At 41.4% G+C, this 18,941-nt stretch overlaps 1 protein-coding gene across 2 annotated transcripts in view; it reads right to left on the bottom strand.

Annotated features, from left to right (window-relative positions):
* kynu (kynureninase) overlaps positions 1 to 18,941 on the bottom strand; it is a 179,568-nt gene that overhangs the window by 124,037 nt on the left and 36,590 nt on the right. For both annotated transcript variants that reach the window (XM_028806512.2, XM_028806511.2), the window contains 4 exons: positions 16,841 to 16,961; positions 16,667 to 16,749; positions 338 to 399; positions 156 to 227 (listed from right to left, as the gene is read on the bottom strand). In XM_028806512.2, the coding sequence (XP_028662345.1) occupies positions 156 to 227; positions 338 to 399; positions 16,667 to 16,749; positions 16,841 to 16,961 (338 nt within the window). The remainder of the gene's footprint in view (positions 1 to 155; positions 228 to 337; positions 400 to 16,666; positions 16,750 to 16,840; positions 16,962 to 18,941) is intronic.

The following is an 18,941-nucleotide window of genomic DNA, read 5'->3' as shown; positions in this document are numbered from 1 at the left end:
GTATGATGCTGCTGGGACAGGCTCCCTTCCCTGTAACCTAGTATTGTAATGAGCAGATTTGGAAAGCCAATGAAAGAATGACTCATTTAAACTGAAATATCAAAAAAGGAGATACATTTATTGCAAAAAAGAAAATTTGAAAATGTGTTGCTTACATGGTCAGAAGGAAATGCTTTAGCTTCAAGCAAAATTTTATGGCGATCTGGTGTTGGCTTGTAAAAGGACAGCTAGAAAAAAAGATTAAGGAGCATTTACAGACTGACTTAAATATTAATAAGTGAACACATTCAATTTTAAATTCTTAATTAAAAAGCAGATTTATGGAGAAAAATGTTACCAAAAGTAGATGAAGATTCACACTCAGTCCATTCATTAATGCTACTTCATTGACCTTCGCTCCTGTTGGATGAAACAACATTATTACTCTTTTGACATGGCATTTAGAATGCTGGACTATTTTGCTACCTAAGGACAAACCAAATATTTACTTTCCGATGAGCTATATTGTGGATAAAACCTTTTCTTGTTGCTAGTGTGAGTGGCCTTCAGAGTATGCAGTGGCAAACATGAACTTTGAAGCGTGAAACATAAAGACATGTAGGTTAGGGTAACTGGTGACTTTATATGTGCCTAGTATGAGTGAATGTGAAAGTATGTCTATCATGGGCTAAACTCTCAAACATACCAACTGTCACCAGGGCAATATTGGATTACCAGTTATCCTAAAACACATTATTGTGACAGGGAGAGAAACAGAAACACAAGCCAAGAAGAACTAGCAGCCAATGACAGGGCACCCTCAGAGTAAATTTATAAATTAATCTCACATGCTTGCTTGTGTTTGGAATGCAATAGGAAAACTAGAGTATCTGGTGGAAGCCCACACAGACACAAGAAAAACATGCACACTTCACAAAGACATCAAGCAGGCAAAGGATTTGAATCTGCAACACTGGAGCCAGGAAGCATCAGTGCTAAGCATTGCACCATTGTGCCATTATGTTTTTTTCTGTAAGGGCAGTGAAATGATTTAGAATTGCTGAAACTTACACATTTTTCATTAGCTAAAAAACACATTTTAAGTTTTCATTTTTATTAATTGGCAATGCCAGCCATATCTTTTCCTTGTCAAGCCTGCTGGGCAGTATTAGTGTTTCAGATAAAAAAGAAGCTAATGGGGAGCTTCTTACTCCCTTTGTTCTCTTTTCTCTTTCCTTTCATTTAATTGCAAGCACTTCCAGACACATAGTTTGAAATAAACTATCAGTTATGAAAAAAATTTTGAAAACTTAAAATCAAAGAGTCAAATATAATGATTAAAAAGGAAAACAGAATTTCATTTTAACACAAGATCATTTAGAGATAATTGTTGGCTAATTAAATCTTTTAAAATACAGCAGGATATTACTTTCAGAGGCAGGTTATACTTTTATGGTTACATGCTAAGAATTTATTTGAAGCTGCCCTCAGAATGTTTGCTGTTCTAATAGACAGAACAGAGAAGATTTTTTTTTATGAATTTTCACTTCCAAATCATTCTTAATTTTGTTTAAGAGTAATTTATAATATTTTAGCCTCAACGGACCATTTCTTTATAAAAGCCACATGTTTATTTAAAACATATATATAAACACACGCATATATATATATATATATATATATATATATGATGGCCAAAACCTGAAATCGGCCAAAGTGAGAAGTGTCCTTCCAAATCCGGAAATGGCCAATGTCGCTGTAAGTTGACTGGCCAATGTCTGATCTTTTCCTCGATTTCGGGATTTGGCCAGCCAGTTTGCGAAATGGCATGGGGCGATTGGCCAAAGGCGGAAGAAAAAAAGGCATGAGCAGCGAGTTGTTGCGTATTTAGTAGTGCAATTGCATCGAGTGTAGCCTTGGCAGCTCTTGTTCAGAAAGCGGACACCACTTGGTTGTTTCACAATAATTAAGATTAGGTATATAAGTAGGTTTCACATTTCTGCTATCATTTTAGCCCTAAAATAGTGACTTAACATCAGGGACCTATTTTATTGACCTTAAGGTTAGTGTTTGGGTGAGGGGAAGGCCGTCTCAAGTGGCATCCGCTTTCTGAACAAGACCTGCCTTGAGCAGTTTCTTGTGCAGAATGTAAAACTCACTTCTAAATCTGCATCTGAAATTTTTAAGCATCTTCGCACCTTGAGCGCACAGTTTTAACATCAGCACATCGGATTTTGGCCAGAGAGTTCTCGCCACTTTGCGAAATGGCTGGCCAAAGTAGCATATACGCTGGTAATTTCTAGTAATTCAGACTTTGATCACACCTCTCGGCCAAATGCAAAATGGCTGGCCAATTCGGGAACTGGCCGAACTTTGGGTTTTGGCCATAACATATATATATATATATATATATATATATATATATATATATATATATATATATATAGTTACACACCACATGCACTTCAGAAAAGGTAATCAATCTCTGGCTAAGCATGTTCAGGCAAAGCCAGTACGAAGTTGGGAGACAAACCAAAAAAAGCTTGGGTTACTGCTGAAAGAGGTGTTGTCGAGGCCAGCACCAGTTGTGTTTAACCTGTGGTCTGAATGTGAATCCAAATACCCCACTGCAGAGAAGAGGGCATTTGAGATTAGATGTAAAATCAATGTCCTGACTCTCTATAGTCATAAAAAGATCCCTGGGAATCCTTTGTAAAGAGTAGGGTATACCTCAATCTCCTGGCTAAATTTCCCTCCTCTGCCTAGTTATTCTGGCCCCCTAACCATCCCCTGTCTCAAATTGGTAACTATCTCACACCCCTTCACCACATAACAGCTAAAATGTGGTGAGCGTACTAGTGCAAAATGGCTGCCATTGCATTATCCAGATAGATACTGCCCATTAGTGTTGGCAGAAGTGGCTCCCCACTCCCTATGAAAAAGCTTTTTGAGTAGTGCGAAAAACCTAAATGTAAAGAATTATTATTGATTAATTAAGCGTAAGTCAATAAATAAGTGATAATTGTGTTTGGATTGGTTGTATAGCTGCACACAAGTGAAAACATGGTGTGTCTGTGGTCATAGTGGTAAAGTTTTGACCTTGATCAGTCAATTTCCTTAGTTGTTTTCTAGGAGTAAAGCTGTATAGCCAACTCAAACAAATTTTTCATAAAAGTGTGGGTAATTATTACCTTACTTTTGTATACATATATACGCTGAGATTGACTGGCATCCTATGTGGGACTGGTATACTGAATTTTACCTGGTGGTGCAAGGGAGAGCTCTATCCTCCATGTCCCTTAAATGGATTCACTAAGTTCAATAATAGATGCATGGATATTTTTATACACATGCAAGTATCTGTATATGCATACACATCCAGCATTCCATGGAGAATCTCAGGCTAATGAATTAAAATGGGAAGAATACTGTATATCGTACATATACATATACATATTTTTCCTGTGTTTTCTATGTATACATTATATAGTGTTGTTGGGTTTACCATAGAATTGTGTTCATAAGAATTACTTATGAATGCTACGAAATCAACTGCGATTTCTTTTGTCCGCCACCTCTCAATTCACCAGTACAAGAAAACCCCCAGATATATTATACCATTCAACTCGTCTTGATGTCTAATTTTGCAAGACATCAAGCTTCTTGGGATCCCCTCTTATTTTGCTCCTCTCAATGAAAAAAATATATTTTTATGCTAATTTTTGGACCATAATTTGTGCTGGAAATTACACTATTTGATTAAAGAGTAAACCAACAGATGTCTTCGGCAAAAATGATCAGAAGGACTTGCTGTTGTGTATGCCACATGACTCAAATCAAGGGGTTCACCCCCTAAAGGGATACACAGGGTTAAAGTTACTTCTTTTCATAACATTTTGAAAAAATGGGGATCAGTAGAAATGCAGTGTGTTATTTTATGCTATTTTGAGGTTTCTGATTATGAATATGGTCATATTTTTAAAATTTCATTTTTATCAGTGGTCAGAGCCCCCTAACAGCCACTCCCAGAAGATTAAAATAACAAATTTTAAACTACAGTTTGTGGGGTTAGACTATTGTTTTAGACTATTTCAAGTTTAGTGATTATGAATATGGTGTTATTTTTTATTCTTTACCAGGAATCTAGTCCCTTCCAGACCTCTATCAGAGGTTGAAAAAAGACAACTTTCTATTATAATTGAAAATATTTAAACTTTATAATTTAATTTTTTAAGCACATATTTTAATATTTCAAGTATTTGACACAACTATTCTTGTTTATTACGTACTTCTAGCTCATGAAGTACATCATTAAATTTGATATGTACACCCCAAAGTAGGGCAGCTTTCACAACTTAAACCTTTTTTAATTTTTTTTTACTGAATGAAATTTTGTGTTTTGTTTTCACAATACATTTGTAATAGTTACTAGCACAATGTTGTTTTATTTCAGACAGTGGTATTGCTTTAATTTCTTGCAGTAACAAAAAGTCAAGTGATTTTATAAAATGCACAAATGTGGTACAGTTTTGATGAGAACGGGGCATTCACTCTAACATAGTGCATCACAAATAAGGCAAGTAATCCAAAATCATTCAGAAGCCTTCTTTTACTTAAACTACTACTTTAGGAAATGTATTGTGCGTGCCAATAGTACACTTCATGAAAATAACACTATCTTATCATTCATGTTAAATTTACAAGTAGCCAGCATCTATCGGTAATCCCTGTGTCATTTTAAAGAGCCTGTGATAAAGAAGCACTTGGCATCCATTGTACTAATCCTGTCACACATGTCAGAATTGCAAGTGTCTTACTGGGATTGATTTAAGGGTACACCAGTGAGACTGAAGAGAGGACTGCACTGTGCGTAACAGTGGCTTTTATTTTCATTCCTATGGCACATGAATTGTTATCATGTCCGATCACATCAAGCTCTTCCATTTCCAGCCCGGTCAAAAGAAGAAGAGACAATGACAAGATGTAGTTGTCATTAGCCCAGCAACGGCTCTGAAGTACAGACCTCCCCACTTGCTCTCTGAGATACAAGGTCACTATTTTCACCATATTTATTCCAAGTCTCTGTGATTAAGCAAGGCCCCCCTGGCCTTGAACCTGACTCTTTTTATGAGGTCCTACCTCTCAATTTTATTCTTGCTCTATGATATCACCTCTTAATCTCTATTTACAATGAAGACTCATCTGCATCAGTCTTTTCTTAAACGTCATACTGTAAGTCTCTTTACTTTAGTCCTTTTTAAATGTTTAGGCCAAAATTGTACGTAATATTCCAGATTTGGCCTCACAAGTATGATATGCCCTAGAATTGTTTTGTTCATTGCCCACTATAAATCCCCATAGCTTAATACAGTAGACTTTTAATTAAATCCTGCAGACTGTAAGGTAGTAGATTATCAGCCCACTAAAACTTCTAAATAAGGTGTAGCTGTAGGTGTAGTGAAACCTGCCTCATATATTTATATTTTATTTCTTTGTAGTAAAGGAGAGTAGCAGAGTTACCGTTGCCACCTCATGGATCCTAGGTTTGAATACTGTATCTGTTAATGTCTGCATTAGCTTTCCAGTTTTTCTCCCACATCCCCCAAGTTGACTGGTGATAGTAACTTGTCCAGTGAGAATGTGGGTGTGTGTGTGGAGACCAGCACTGTGATTTACTGGCACAGCACCCAGTTAAGTTTCCTGCCTTGCATCCAATGCTGTCATTATAGTCCCTGAAATCCCCATTCAGATGTTCTGTTTTCAAGGTGCAGTATTTTGAACGGCATTTTTCATATATAAGGAAATCCTAATTTTGTCCACTTCAACCAGTAAAGATTTTGTTTACTCTGTGGCATCTGATATCCTACTTAATTGAGATTCAATGTAAAAATTGAACTGATTTGTTCAATACATTTTTATAGACACAAAAAGTGCAATGGAGTCAGCACAGACTCCTCTGAAATCCAGAATGAACATTTAACTAACTCTGCACACAATGCAATATATTATCCTTTTTTGATTATGATACAGTTTAGGTCCAAGCCTCCTTTGTCCCTGAATCAGATGAAGTGGTGTTTCTAAGATATATTAACAAAGCTTCATAATGGTTTTTGCATTCCACTGATATCACTGGATGACTTCAACTAATTTGCTTCTAGTATGTTATCTATTTGTAACCTTGCGCAAATCGTTTGCATTGGTAATTCTTCCAGGGTGTGTTAAATAATCCATTCTTAAACATCCTCTGGCAAAATGAGTCCTACAGTATGCAGATAGTCTGTTAAAGTGCAGTATTTACTGCCAGGGCAATTTAAGTAAAGTGGCTTTCAATTTATCTTCATACATTTTGTTTGTTGGGCAGCACAGCTGAATACAGGGAAGCATGGTGGCACAGTGGTTAGTCACTGGTTTGAATGCTGATGTGGTTTGGTGTCTGAGTGGAGTTTGTATGGTCTCCCCATTACTTTGTGGGTTTTCCACAAGGTACTCCTGTTTTTCTCCCACATCCCTGAAAATGTCCTTGTTATCCATCCATCCATTGATCATCCAACCCGCTATATCCTAACACAGGGGCCTGCTGGAGCCAATCCCAGCCAGCACAGGGCGCAAGGCAGGGACAAACCCCAGGCAGGGCACGCTCACACACACACACCAAGCACACACACTAGGGACAATTTAGAATCGCCAATGCACCTAACCTGCAAGTCTTTGGACTGTGGGAGGAAACTGGAGCACCCAGAGGAAACCCACGCAGACACGGGGAGAACATGCAAACTCCACGCAGGGAGGACCTGGGAAGCAAACCCAGGTCTCCTTACTGCGAGGCAGCAGCCTTACCACTGTTCCACCGTGCCACCCTGTCCTTGTTATTTTAACTGGCAATTCAAAATTAGCCCTATGTTAAGTGTGTGCATAAGTAAGCTCTGTAATAGACTTGTGCCCTGTCCAGGTTGATTCCTGCTTTGTACCCAGTGTTGTCAGAACTGGCTAAGTGATGCTGAATTGTATCAATCAGCTGTGAAAATGTTAGGGTTTATACCTCTTGTTCACTATATAATGAGCGATTAAAGATAGTGAAACACAACATTGATTAATGGAATGTGGAGCTCAAAAGACACCATTTTTATGGAAACACTGTAAGGTTGGACAAGTGACTATCTCTCCCCTAGCCTGCCATTTTGGTGTCACAAGCTACATCTCTAAAATTAAAAAATATATATCACTATCCTTTTCCACACTCCCTTCCTCTGAATTCTTGAATGCTTTACTAGTAAATCTTGTCCCTCTAGCTGTTCATCCAATCTCTCCCACCCCACCCCTCTTCCTTTCTGTCTCTGTTCTCCCACACCTTTTCCCTTCCCCTCTTCTTCTTTTTCTCTCTAGGTAGGCACCTCCTGCCCATCTATTCAGCCATTAAGCGCCATTAAGCAACACAGATCCTCTTCTAAGAGGTGTGTGCTTCCCTAACATAAAGCGGACAACTGACACCCTGATCTCTAGTTACTAGACGTCACAATATATTTGAATTTAAAATGTTAAGATAATTACAAAGTTGTGCGGAAGACAAAGAATTTTCATATATTTTTATATGCTTCTCTTTTCTTATTTGAATATGCTACAGTATTTTATTGTATCACACTTTGTGTTTTTAGGAAGTTCATTCCGTTAACTTTATAAAGGCTGTACATACTGTATGTATTAGTTATTAGTTTTAACTTGTCAAGAAAAACTGGTGGAAAAAAATCTAAACTTCTATTTCAGATGGTTTCACAAATAATCTTAACAACATTTACCCAACACATTTAATCCTATTTTCTTAGTATAACAGATATAAACATGGTCCCAAATAGGGAGTATGCATGTTACACGAGGGTCCCTGGCCTTTAGGGAGCATCAAGAATGTCTGTGAGCATAGGTCTGTCTATGAGGGGCAAGGGAGAATGTGGAAATGGTGCAGCACTCCTGAAGTAATGCTACAGAAAAGTTGCAATGGCAAAATGAGTTAAAATATCCATACCAGCTTTATCTGAGTCGTTGTGTTGCTAAAGGCCACTAAAGCAACATTTAGACCACATTTAAAAGCTATTCAACTGTGACTTTTGTTTCATAGACTGTTCAAATAATTTTGCAAGATATTCAAATCCAATATGACTGCATGGATATATGTCTTGAATCTGAACAACTAATAATAATACTATACAAATTAATTCATCACATAGGAGTGACCAAGTAGACAACCAAGAATACCAAGGACAGGCTGACTTTAGATTGTTTTTACTGTAGCACCGGACGACTGTGAATTCGTCAGTGCGTAAAGATCATCATTTTCAGAATCCTAAAGACACAAGAGAGAAGCCATTACTGGTGGATACAATATGTGGAGGGGTATAATGCAAAATAGCAGTTGAACAATATCAAAATGTAGAGGGGAACAATTGATTTTGGCAGTTTCCGATTGCAAGACTCACTTGGAAAATAGACACATGAGGCGTGAAATTTAAGAAAACAAAAAGCAATTTGGCTATATTTACATCTTTTTTTCTTCTCTTTTGCATATCACATTTCTTTAAAAAGATCAAGGGAGTGAAAAGATAAGTTATCTTTTATAAGCTACATCAACAGCACAGGGTGACAATGACGCTCTGTTCAAACCAAAGTCATGAAAGGTAGCCTATGGTGACGGTGGCAGCATAAACATAAATCTTGCAGCCTTATACAATAAATCATAAAGATTGTAGAGAACAATCAAGAGACATAGTTAGCAGTTTTTGGTGCTTAGTAGTCCCTACATACAAAAGGATTTGACCCCGCTGGGGTTCTAAACAGAACAAAAATATTGGACTTGTGGTCCACTCTAGCTATTCTCTCCTTTGGCTATTTTCCCATAGGTAATTTTTTTTTTGAGAGCCAGGTCTGGATTGGCGACAGGGCTCCTGTCATATCATTGTCTAAATTGGTCCCAGGGCAGAAGGGGTTGGCCCAAAATTGCAGGGCTGGGGGAAACGAAAGAGAATCAGGTACAGACAGTACAACCCCGTCTTCCTTCCCTGCACTTATCCTTGCAGAGCCTGATGGTTGCTTCCGCAGCTTGCATGTGTGACAAGATATAAATTAGAATAAGGTCTTTAAAATAAACTGACTACCCTAATGTAATCACAAAATCCAATAGAATCAAAGTTTAATAATTATTTTTAATTATTAATCCTCTCTCCACAGAGAACCTCTGGAGCTCTGACAGAGAGACCATCGGGTTCTTGGTCACCTCCCTGTCTAAGGCCCTTCTCCCCCGATCGCTCAGTTTAGATGGCCAGCCAGCTCTAGGAAGAGTCCTGGTGGTTTCAAACTTCTTCCACTTACGGATTCAAAGCAGAAGAAATTTTTCTGTAACCTTCCCCAGATTTGTGCCTCCAAGACAATTCCTTTGACTTCATGCTTGGTTTGTGCTCTGACATGAACTGTCAACTGTGGGACCTTATATAGACAGGTGTGTGCCTTTCCAAATCATGTCCAAATCAACTGAATTTACCACAGGTGGACTCCAATGAAGCTGCAGAAACATCTCAAGGATGATCAGGGGAAACAGGATGCACCTGAGCTCAATTTTGAGCTTCATGGCAAAGGCTGTGAATACTTATGTACATGGGATTTCTCAGTTTTTTTATTTTTAATAAATTTGCAAAAATCTCAAGTAAACTTTTTTCACGTTGTCATTATGGGGTGTTGTGTGTAGAATTCTGAGGAAAAAAATGAATTTAGTCCATTTTGGAATAAGGCTGTAACATAACAAAATGTGGAAAAAGTGATGCGCTGTGAATACTTTCTGGATGCACTGTAAATTAAAATGAAATGATGCTCAAAATAAAAATAAGAATATTCATGATTTTTTTATACCAACAAAGGACCTCTGTTGTTATAGCACTATTTATGCTAAAACACTATTCCAAGACTCTTTACATGTTCCAAAGTATAATTGATTCAACTGTTGGTGAGGGTGACCTACTCAAGGGCACAGAGGGAGACTGAACTGGTAACCTTCAGGGTTAAGGTCCATTGCCTTTGCCATTTGACCACATGTCAACCACATGGAGACAGAGCCTATTCAAAATCCAAATGAAATGAACTATCATGGATGTTTTCCAAATAACGATTATGAAAAAAAAATGCCAATTTTCCAGGACATCAGTTTGGGATTTATAAAGAAAAAAAGAAAGAAAGAAATCATCTTCATGAAATTCACTAGGGCTGAAATTCAGTAATGATTAATTGATTCTTGTTCAATTCATGAGCCATTGTTAACGGCCGTCAACTATGTAATTTATGTCTGCAAGGACAGATTAATTTACTCAGCAAAACTACGTCCCTCTGAAATTTGTGACATAATGCATACACTAAAAAGTCTTTAAAGTTTAAATTAAGTGTACTTGAAAGATGACATAAGAAACTTATGAATAAATGGAGAAAAAGTAACAAATAATTAGCAGCAAGTCACAGATGGCTTCTGCATGAAAGGTGTTATCTATTTTCCCAGCTTTCTCTTTTTATATTATTGTTGTGGAGAGACAAAGCCTAATACATAATGTTATAAGTTTTAATTCAGTTTTATTTCACATGTTTAGAGTTTCATGGTAACACAGTGAGTAGCATTGCCGCATCACAGATCTGGTGTCCTGGGTTCAAATCATACTTCTTCATGAGTTTTCCTCCCACATCACTAAACATGTGAATGTTAGGTTAATTGGCAAATTTTATACTTATATGCATATTGTGTGTGCAAACGTGGCCCCTGTGATGGACTGCAGCCCAGCCCAGGGTTTGTGCTTACCTTGTGCCCAGTGCTGCCAACATAGGCTCCAGCTCCCATAACTATAAGTAATAAACCAATATTGAGCAAATTCTCTACTTTATAGTCACCAAATAGAGCCAGGCTTTCAAAGCAAAAAAATTTCTTGTTTGTAATGATAAAAATATACAAATCTTCTCCCACTTTTCCTGTACTAAAGGAGGAAGTCAGATACAAAGTTTACGCTACTTTGAATAAACTGTGCATAATCAGCATTGATCACATAATTGCAATGGCACCCCAGGTAGTTTTACTTGTTGGACGAGTGGAAGAAACAAGAAACAATTTTGCCTCCCAGGATAATGCATATGGCCTTGCAAAGCAAGTTATTTTACCCTGCCTGACAAAAATAAGCTGCTAGTATTGATGATTGTCTACTTGTCCTCCAAGTTGTTCCTAATAAATTAATTTATTTTCTGTCATAAAAAAATCTAATTTAAAAATTTAAAGTGAACATTCTTCTAAAGTAAATGTGTAATGTCTTCTGTGCATTTGGGGGATTCAGTATTTTGCTCTAAAACATTCTGCTCTGAATCCTGCAGTTTGCCTCTCAAATCTCATTGATGACTAAAACCTCAAATAAACTGTCCTGTAAATATTACAAATTGCACATTAATTATCGTCAGGCACTTTAAAAGACAGTGATATGTAAAGGCACCATCCCCACCATATACAGTGTTGACACTGCACTGCTTCCCCTTCCTGAGACGCCGGATGGTGGACCAGAAACTCCTTGAAGCCGTCCGAAAGTCGTTCTCCATGGCCTCCCCAAACTCCTCCCACGCCCGAGTTTTTGCCTCAGCAACCACCAAAGCCGCATTCCGCTTGGCCTGCCGGTACCTATCAGCTGCCTCTGGGGTCCCACAGGACAAAAGGGTCCTGTAGGACTCCTTCTTCAGCTTGACGGCATCCTTCACCGCCGGTGTCCACCAACGGGTTCGGGGATTGCCGCCACGACAGGCACCGACCACCTTACGGCCACAGCTCCGGTCAGCTGCCTCAACAATAGAGGCACGGAACATGGCCCATTCGGACTCAATGTCCCCCACCTCCCTCGGGATGTGGTCGAAGTTCTGCCGGAGGTGGGAGTTGAAGCTACTTCTGACAGGGGGCTCTGCCAGACGTTCCCAGCAGACCCTCACAACACGTTTGGGCCTACCACGCCTGACCGGCATCCTTCCCCACCATCGAAGCCAACTCACCACCAGGTGGTGATCAGTTGACAGCTCCGCCCCTCTCTTCACCCGAGTGTCCAAGACATGTGGCCGCAAGTCCGACGACACGAGCACAAAGTCGATCATCGAACTGAGGCCTAGGGTGTCCTGGTGCCAAGTGCACATATGAACACCCCTATGCTTGAACATGGTGTTCGTTATGGACAATCCGTGACGAGCACAGAAGTCCAATAACAAAACACCGCTCGGGTTCAGATTGGGGGGGCCATTCCTCCCAATCACGCCCTTCCAGGTCTCACTGTCATTGCCCACGTGAGCATTGAAGTCTCCCAGCAGAACGAGGGAGTCCCCAGAAGGTATGCCCTCTAGCACCCCCTCCAGGGACTCCAAAAAGGGTGGGTACTCTGAACTGCTGTTCGGTGCATACGCACAAACAACAGTTAGGACCCGTCCCCCCACCCGAAGGCGAAGGGAGGCTACCCTCTCGTCCACCGGGGTAAACCCCAATGTACAGGCTCCAAGTTGGGGGGCAATAAGTATACCCACACCTGCTCGGCGCCTCTCACCGGGGGCAACTCCAGAGTGGTACAGAGTCCAGCCCCTCTCAAGGAGATTGGTTCCAGAGTCCAAGCTGTGCGTCGAGGTGAGTCCGACTATATCTAGCCGGAACCTCTCAACTTCGCGCACTAGCTCAGGCTCCTTCCCCTTCAGAGAGGTGACATTCCACGTCCCAAGAGCCAGTTTCTGTAGCCGAGGATCGGACCGCCAAGGTCCCCGCCTTCGGCCACCACCCAACTCACACTGCACCCGACCTCCTTGGCCCCTCCCATAGGTGGTGAGCCCATGGGAAGGGGGACCCACGTTGCCTCTTCGGGCTGTGCCTGGCCGAGCCCCATGGGTGCAGGCCCGGCCACCAGGCGCCCGCCATCGAGCCCCACCTCCAGGCCTGGCTCCAGAGCGACTTTCGGACGGCTTCGAGGAGATTCTGGTCCACCATCCGGCGTCTCAGGAAGGGGAAGCAGTGCAGTGTCAACACTGTATATGGTGGGGATGGTGCGCTGCTGACCTCGACTCGGGACGTTGTGGGTCGGTGGGGGGAATACTTCGAAGACCTCCTCAATCCCATTAACATGCCTTCCAATGAGGAAGCAGAGCCTGGGGACTCAGAGGTGGGCTCCCCCATCTCTGGGACTGAGGTCACCGAGGTGGTCAAAAAAACTCCTTGGTGGCAGGGCCCCAGGGGTGGATGAGATACGCCCGGAGTTCCTCAAGGCTCTGGATGTTGTAGGACTGTCTTGGCTGACACGCCTCTGCAACATCGCATGGACATCAGGGACAGTGCCTCTGGATTGGCAGACCGGGGTGGTGGTCCCCCTCTTTAAGAAGGGGGATCGGAGGGTGTGTTCCAACTACAGAGGGATCACACTCCTCAGCCTCCCTGGAAAAGTCTATTCAGGGGTCCTGGAGAGGAGGGTCCGTCGGATAGTCGAGCCTCGGATTCAGGAGGAACAGTGTGGTTTTCGTCCTGGTCGCGGAACAGTGGACCAGCTCTATACCCTTAGCAGGGTCCTAGAGGGTGCATGGGAGTTTGCCCAACCAGTCTACATGTGTTTTGTGGACTTGGAAAAGGCATTCGACCGTGTCCCTCGGGGAATCCTGTGGGGGGTACTCCGAGAGTATGGGGTACCGGCCCCCCTGATAAGGGCTGTTCGGTCCCTGTACGATCGGTGCCAGAGCTTGGTCCGCATTGCCGGCAGTAAGTCGAACCCATTTCCAGTGAGAGTTGGACTCTGCCAGGGCTGCCCTTTGTCACCGATTCTGTTCATAACTTTTATGGACAGAATTTCTAGGCGCAGCCAGGGCGTTGAGAGGGTCCGGTTTGGTGGGCTCAGGATTGGGTCACTGCTTTTTGCAGATGATTGTTGTCCTGTTTGCTTCATCAGGCCGTGATCTTCAGCTCTCTCTGGATCGGTTCACAGCCGAGTGTGAAGCGGCTGGGATGAGAATCAGCACCTCCAAATCCGAGACCATGGTCCTCAGCCGGAAAAGGGTGGAGTGCCCTCTCAGGGTTGGTAGCAAGATCCTGCCCCAAGTGGAGGAGTTCAAGTATCTCGGGGTCTTGTTCACGAGTGAGGGAAGAATGGAGCGTGAGATCGACAGGCGGATCGGTGCGGCATCCGCAGTAATGCGGGCGCTGCATCGGTCTGTCGTGGTGAAAAAGGAGCTGAGCCGCAAGGCGAAGCTCTCAATTTACCAGTCGATCTATGTTCCTGCCCTCACCTATGGTCATGAGCTATGGGTAGTGACCGAAAGAACGAGATCGCGAATACAAGCGGCTGAAATGAGTTTCCTCCGCAGGGTGTCTGGGCTTTCCCTTAAAGATAGGGTGAAAAGCTCAGTCATCCGGGAGGGGCTCAGAGTAGAGCCGCTGCTCCTCCGCATCGAGAGGAGTCAGATGAGGTGGCTCGGGCATCTGATCAGGATGCCTCCTGGACGCCTCCCTGGTGAGGTGTTCCGGGCACGTCTAACCGGGAGGAGGCCCCGGGGAAGACCCAGGACACGCTGGAGGGACTATGTCTCTCGACTGGCCTGGGAACGCCTTGGGATTCTCCCGGAAGAGCTAGAAGAAGTGGCCGGGGAGAGGGAAGTCTGGGCATCTCTGCTCAAGCTGCTGCCCCCGCGACCCGACCTCGGATAAGCGGGAGACAATGGATGGATGGATGGATGGATATGTAAAGGCTTAATGGAATGGGATTTAGAATGGAAGTACCAATGGTTGTACCAGTGGAGTGTTGTTAGCTTAACAACAGTACAGAAGGAAGTATAATTGCAACTGTGTGGTTCTCCTTCATGTTTAAAGTGTGCTGAGTTTGTTTAGTCATTCTTATTGGCATGCTTGGACCTAGTGCAGTTATGATATATCAGCACTGAATATCCATCCATCCATCCATTATCCAACCCCTATATCCTAACTACAGGGTCACGGGGGTCTGCTGGAGCCAATCCCAGCCAACACAGGGCGCGCACTGAATATACAAAATGTTAAAAATGAGCTGCGGTGGGTTGGCGCCCTGCTCGGGGATTGTTTCCTGCCTTGCACCTTGTGTTGGGATTGGCTTCAGCGGACCCCCATGATGTAGTTAGGATATAGCGGGACAGTTTATGGATGGATGGATGGATTATTCTGATTTTAAATAGCTCTATTCCAACATTCAAAGTTCGATCATCACTTCTCTGAGTTGCAAAGTACTTAACAAGAGGTTGTGAGGGATGGCCGGCCTGTCATCCCAGCCAACACTCCCAGGCCGACAGATGGAGCTCTCCCTGCAGCATAGAGGTTCCCCGAATTCCAGCAGGGCCTCATGGACCTTGTAGTTTTTACAACCAGCCCTGCTGGATACCATGGGGACCTCCAGGAGACGCTGTAGGGAGGCTCAGGGAATTCTACATGCCCTATAACCTGGAAGTACATCATAGGCAAGGCGACAAGGGAAATAACATGCTTCCGGGATGAAGAAGAGGATTTTTATCTGACCCGGAAGTGATAGGAGATCACATGGACTGAGGGATTGGAAACACTTCCGGGTCAGGGAATATAAAAGGATTGTGGGAAATCCCAGACGTTGAGCTGAGATGGGTGGAAGGGTGGCAACGCGTCTGGGAGTGGAGGATTGATTATTGTATTGATTTATATGAGTGTTGTGGAGAGGAGGGTGCTTTGTGCACATTATTATAATAATAAATTTAATATCTAGACTTTTATCTGGTGTCTGACGTCTGGTCTGAGGGTTCAAGGGGTCGACAGTGCCTCTATCTACCACAAGGTATAACGTTACACATAATAAAGAAATTATACACATGTACAGTTCTGTACTGACACAATTTATAGGACACAGTAACCAGACTTTACTGTCCATGAAATCTTCTTATCTCACCTCCAGCTGATTATCCTATCACTGAAGCACTAACTTGTTTTTCTCTTCTGTCCAACATTCATCTCACAAACAAAAGCAGAGTGGCTTCTTTGGGGAGCTCATTTGTAAGTAATAATTTTAGAGTCTGTCAAATGACTTCTGGCCGCTACCATTGTTGTAGATATCAGCGAATCCCTTCTGAAAGGGGCTTAGCGTTTGCGCACTTTTCTTTAAAGCTAAAGCATTTTAGGCTGCTTTGTATAAACAGTGGGAAAAAGGATGTAGTTATTCTCCATGTAATCCACCTGACAAAATAATAAACACATGTTACATTTGTTTCCCTGTCTAACTGATAGCAGTCTGGTACAGTATGGACATTCATGAGGAGGCACTGACATAAACCACATGATAAACTGATTTGTTCTCTAGCATGGGTTACCATTCTGACCTCACTTCTTCTGGTGATCAAAATCAGGATTAGTCAGGTCTCAAACTTATTCCATTTGGTCTTGCTGTGAACTGATTATGTTACATTGGTTCATGTTTAGTATTTATAATATACCATTTAAAAGAGTTCACAACATGAAGTACACACTTTTTTGTATTATGCAAATAAATATGCCTATCTAACATTCATCAAATAATACAATATAAACATATAAAGGTGTGCTTTCCTAGATAAATAAAAATAATACATTAACATGAGAGACATTTATTATGATTTTACACATAGTTTAACAGTAACAATGTAAACTTACCAACTACTTTAGCCATGAGATCCACAATGCATTCATCTGCTAAAGCCCAGGGACGAGAACCTTGAAAATGGCCATGAACACCACTAAGTAAGAAGCATAAATAAAGAATTGGTTAACAAATTCACACTGCTCCTCTAGCCTATTGTATTAGCAAACATACACTATATTACTTACATTTTAGCCCATTTATCTAGGTCTTCTTCAATGTACTTTTTAACATTTTTAGGCTGAAGTCCAAGAGAATTTCCACAAAAATATATGCAGTCCTCATTTCCATCACCAAGAGATAAATCAGCTTTTGGAAATTAAAAAAGTAATGAATTAATAAAAATACAACATTTCATTACAGAATATCTATGTGTAAACATATATTTCTTTATATACCATATTTAAAGGATTTAAAGGCACCGTTGCCTAATTATTAGTTTTGTTTTAGTTCCATTTATTCTTGTAACATGTACATCCACTAATTACCCCTGTGAGTGATAAAATAGTTACAAATATGGAATGAAAAGAGCAGTGAAACATAAAGGTTAAAAGAAACAGTGTAAAAAACAATGTAATATATATGAAAATATGAATATATACATATAAACCGAGTGATTATAAGGTCAAAAATTAACTGTAATTCTGTAAAATATGGATGAAACTGAATGTGCTATAGTGGTACTTATTTTTCTATTTTAAAATATATATACTGTATATATTGTGATGGAGAGCCAGGACTCCTACCTGGCTGAGATGCCTGGAAAGGAAAGAACTGGGGCTTCCACGGGGCAATACCTCCCCGGAATGACAGAGGGCAGTCCCTCTGGCTTGTTATGGTGTCACAGGGTTGGAGTTCAACACTGTCCAGGGGCGCAAGGGGAACAGCTAAGCCCTCCTTAGCAGGACAGCCGCCATACCGGCAGTCGGAAGTGCTGCAGGAAGAAGATCACTGGACACCAGGAACACTTCTGGGTGCCCTATAAAAGTGCCAGCTACCACTGCTCCAGAAGCCAGAGTCAGGTGGAAAAGGAGAAAATTTGAGGGAGGAGTCGAAGAGGAAAGAAGGAAGAGTGAGTGAGTGAGTGAGTGAGTGAGTGAGTGAGTGAGTGAGTGAGTGAGTGAGTGAGTGAGTGAGTGAGTGAGTGAGTGAGTGAGTGAGTGAGTGAGTGAGTGAGTGAGTGAGTGAGTGAGTGAGTGAGTGAGTGAGTGAGTGAGTGAGTGAGAAGTGTAGAAAGGACAGGACTAAGTGCTGTAGACTGTGCTGGGTGCTTTGTACTGTGCTGTTGTGGGGAGTGAGGGAGAAGAACTTTCCCACATATAATAAAATCTATATATTACTGAACTTATGTTCTGGTGTCTATTGTGTCGGGTGTTTGGGGAGCTGTTTATCCCCTGGAGGTCACAATATATATATTGACATTACTGTCATAGTATCTGGTAAATGATATATTTATATATCATTGGGCTCACAGAGTTCCAATCTTGGGGGACACATTAGCCCTGCAACAAAGTGGGGTGGTCATTCTATTGTTTGAATCCTGGATGTCGCTCAAATGTCTTTTTGGTTTTGGAGCTCTATGCAGATGCTTTTCACTTTTTTTCTTCTATTAAGAAGATACAAATGACATGTAAACAGTAATAAACCTTTCATTAATAATATTAATGTCACACATGTTTTCTTTCTCACAGAGGGGGAGAACTCCTTTAAGACTTGTTTTGAGATTCTGGCTTGGCACATGGATAATTATGCATGTAAATGCATAATGTAATATACATAATTGAATGCATTTCATCTTAAAAATGATATGGACTATTCATCATAGTATTCTAACAGCACAGAGTTTCAAACTACTGAGATACAGTTTGCCAAGTTAAACAGTAAGCCAGTCTGAAGGCTGAAAAGCAGTTATCACTTCAAGACTGGAACTTCAGCATCTAAACTAATGCCATTTGCTATGAATTTGTAGATGATGTGGCAAAGGACCTAATTGAGGAAAGCACTACACACCACAAACAAAGGATCATGCAGCAAAGAGAAGATTGCACTCCAATGCAAGAAGAATCCTTCACTTGAACCTAGAGCAACAACAAACCAACTCCACACAACATTAGACATCACCTTTAAAGACCCATAAAACTATTTATACCAAGATAAATTAGAACTCTAAACAGCAAGTAAACAGTCAGCCTCTCTACGTTGTATGTTTGTCTATCTAGTCTGTCTGCATCCTGTCTTATATGTCAACATATATATACGGTTATCATATTTCTATAATCATTGTTTTTA

The sequence above is a fragment of the Erpetoichthys calabaricus genome, chromosome 8 (assembly GCF_900747795.2).
Source record: "Erpetoichthys calabaricus chromosome 8, fErpCal1.3, whole genome shotgun sequence".
Classification (NCBI taxonomy): Eukaryota; Metazoa; Chordata; class Cladistia; order Polypteriformes; family Polypteridae; genus Erpetoichthys; species Erpetoichthys calabaricus.
Note: the sequence above shows the minus strand (reverse complement) of the source record. Positions and strands in the feature narration are given on the sequence as shown.